Source organism: Protobothrops mucrosquamatus, unplaced genomic scaffold (genome assembly GCF_001527695.2).
Source record: "Protobothrops mucrosquamatus isolate PMUCROS unplaced genomic scaffold, P.Mucros_1.0 scaffold_198, whole genome shotgun sequence".
NCBI classification, from domain to species: domain Eukaryota; kingdom Metazoa; phylum Chordata; class Lepidosauria; order Squamata; family Viperidae; genus Protobothrops; species Protobothrops mucrosquamatus.
This window is the reverse complement of record NW_015386274.1, coordinates 803488-806107: the sequence shown is the minus strand read 5'-3', so window position 1 is coordinate 806107 and position 2620 is coordinate 803488. Positions and strand designations below refer to the sequence as shown.

Genomic DNA, 2620 nt, shown 5'->3' with positions numbered 1-2620 from the left:
AAAAAGACAATTATTTATTATATAAATATAGAGTCACACACACATAGCGCGCGCACACACATATATTTATAATAAAATATTCTTGATGTAATATATGTTAATTTTTGTAGAAATTACTGTAGCTGTTTTCACTTCAGAACAATGTTCCAAACAGCTCCAAATAATGTTATAACATAAAATGTGATATAACAATTAGACAATAAATAATATTACAAATCTTATCAAATATGGAAGTTTTAAAAACAAATAAACTAAAACTTTAAACCATATTAAGGATACAAATATATTACATAAACCTTATTTAGTTTTTTTTTAAATTTAGGCAGCAATATTTTTTAAAAGGGCATACGTCTAAATATTTTTTAAATTCTCCAATGTGTCAAAATAGCTTTCAGACAAATATGCATACTAAGCTGGAATGTAAGCTGAGAGAAAAGGGCATATAGTTCATTCTCCCTGAATTGCACATTCTTTTGCTATTATATTGTGTGAATGGCAATTTATAAAGTTCATTTCACTATACTATCCCTATTGATGTGGTAGTAGTAGCTACACATACTCTATTGCACACTCTTGTAAAGCTGCAAGTACAATCATTACTCCAATCACCAGCATCACCATATCCCTCGGTCAATCCCTGCAATATCACTTTCTTGGATATAATTACAAAGCCGTCTCCTTTAAATCATTCAGATTTGGCATTCGAGATCGGTTTGTTCGGTTATATATATGCCCGTTTTGCCCACTTTTCGAAGCCATCTGATCCGAGTATGATGATGTCTCACTGGCACTTGTGTTCCCTGGGGAAACGTGCCAGCTTGGTTCCATCTGGCTTGGGAGCTGAAGAGCTGCTCTGCCTTTTGATTGGGATTCTTGACGTAGGTTGCTGCTGCTGGTAGTGGAAGCTTGACTCATAGGATAAATTCGAACTTCAGAAAAAGAAGTTTTAGCTGGCTGATTTGGTAAAGGCTGGAATCGGGGTTCAGAAGGAATCGAATGGTTTGAGGAGGAGGAGGAAGAAAGATGCAACAGCTTGCGTAAGGATTTTAGAGGCTGACTCTGAAAGACAGAAAGTAGAAAACGGGTGTCTCTTGTTATTTATTTCCACCTCTGTTCTTCCCTCCTGCCCTTTTTATTTTCTTTACTTTTGTTAAGCACTAAAGTATTTTGCATATTATCATTACACACTAAACTGTCAATTATTCAATAATTTGGGTTGTAATCTTTAAGTGGTCACGGACAATTGGAGTTCTTGGAATTCACTGCAAGCTAGAAGTAGAGAAACTACAAAGTAATGGATAGGATTGATTTCTAGAAATATAAGCAAAATTGTAAAAAATAAAAAAGGGTAGCCTCTGGGTGACATGAGTTCCACACTGCTTTGTATAATAAACACAGCCCAAAATTTGGGCAGGGAGGGGATACGCATTTGCTTTCTGATTTAGAAAATTGTTAAGAAACAAAAAGAGTCTCAATTCTCCCAGTTATCATTTGTAACTTCTAAAACACTCTTTCATCACAATTTCTGTGTTCTCCCTATTTTGAGAGGCAATCTCTTGCCTGTCATGTAAAGCCTGGTAGGCCCCTTAAACTAATGAAAGTTGCACATACTAGCATTGGCTGACATACTAAGTGCCTATTAAAAAGATACTAAATAATGTTAAAGTTGAGTTGGTTTGGAAATTTAAGATGGGTTGTATAGCTGTTTGTTCAGATCAGTGGTTATTGAACTGTTTCACCTAATTACTTCTTTTCCTGGTCTCAAATAATGTCATTTCCCCACAAAGCAACCAGATTCTGTTGTTTAACAGTGTCTTGGAAGCTGCAACCTCAAACCTTTGATTCACAAACAAGCAATTACAAATTACTTCATTACTTCCAGAACATGACCAAATTATCCTTTGGAGGTAATTATTCTCAGTTAAAAAACTATAGGTAGTCCTTGACTTACTGTCCATAACTGAGCCCAGAAATACGGTCATAAAACATTGTGTTTGTAAGCCGAGGCACTACATCACCTGAAGTAATTTTCTAGCCTTTTTCACAATAGTCATTAAGTGAATGTGGCAGTTGTTAAGAAAAACCATTTATTTGAAGTGACGTGTTTTGCCAGAAACTGGCAAAAAACATTGCAAATCCCAGTTCTTGACTGTGTACTAACCATAATGACATGTGGTCCTATGATTGTGGCGTGACCATTTATGATGGCTGGGGGTGCTTTATGACCGTAAAGCACCCAGTCTATGGCAATTGCAAATTTGAACAGTCATAAAAGGATTGATTGTTAAATAAGGATTATTTGTATTGGTTTATGTAGTGCAGGATCCAATCTGGGTCGGACACCAGGACCAGAGATTTAGTCTTCCAAGCTTTTGGACTCATGCTGGAGCCAATCCTCAAAGAACTTCTCTTTGAGGTAGAGGGGTTGAAAATTAATAAAGATAAAACCAAAATGTTAGTGAAAAATATTACTGAAAAACAAAAAAAAGAACTGGTGGGAAAATTAGATATACAGATTGTGAAAAAGGTAAAATATTTAGGGATCCACCTGACAGCAAGATGTACAACAATTAAAGAGGATAATTATTATAAATTGAAAAGACAAATTGAAGTAGATTTG

The 2620-nt window shown here is 35.3% G+C and overlaps 1 protein-coding gene across 1 annotated transcript in view; it reads right to left on the bottom strand.

Moving 5' to 3' along the window:
* Positions 1 to 375: 375 nt before the first annotated feature.
* CDKL5 (cyclin dependent kinase like 5) overlaps positions 376 to 2620 on the bottom strand; it is a 58464-nt gene continuing 56219 nt past the window's right edge. Inside the window, exon 17 of the mRNA XM_015825285.1 lies at positions 376 to 1059. Coding sequence (XP_015680771.1) covers positions 664 to 1059 — 396 coding nt within the window. The 3' untranslated portion in view covers positions 376 to 663. The remainder of the gene's footprint in view (positions 1060 to 2620) is intronic.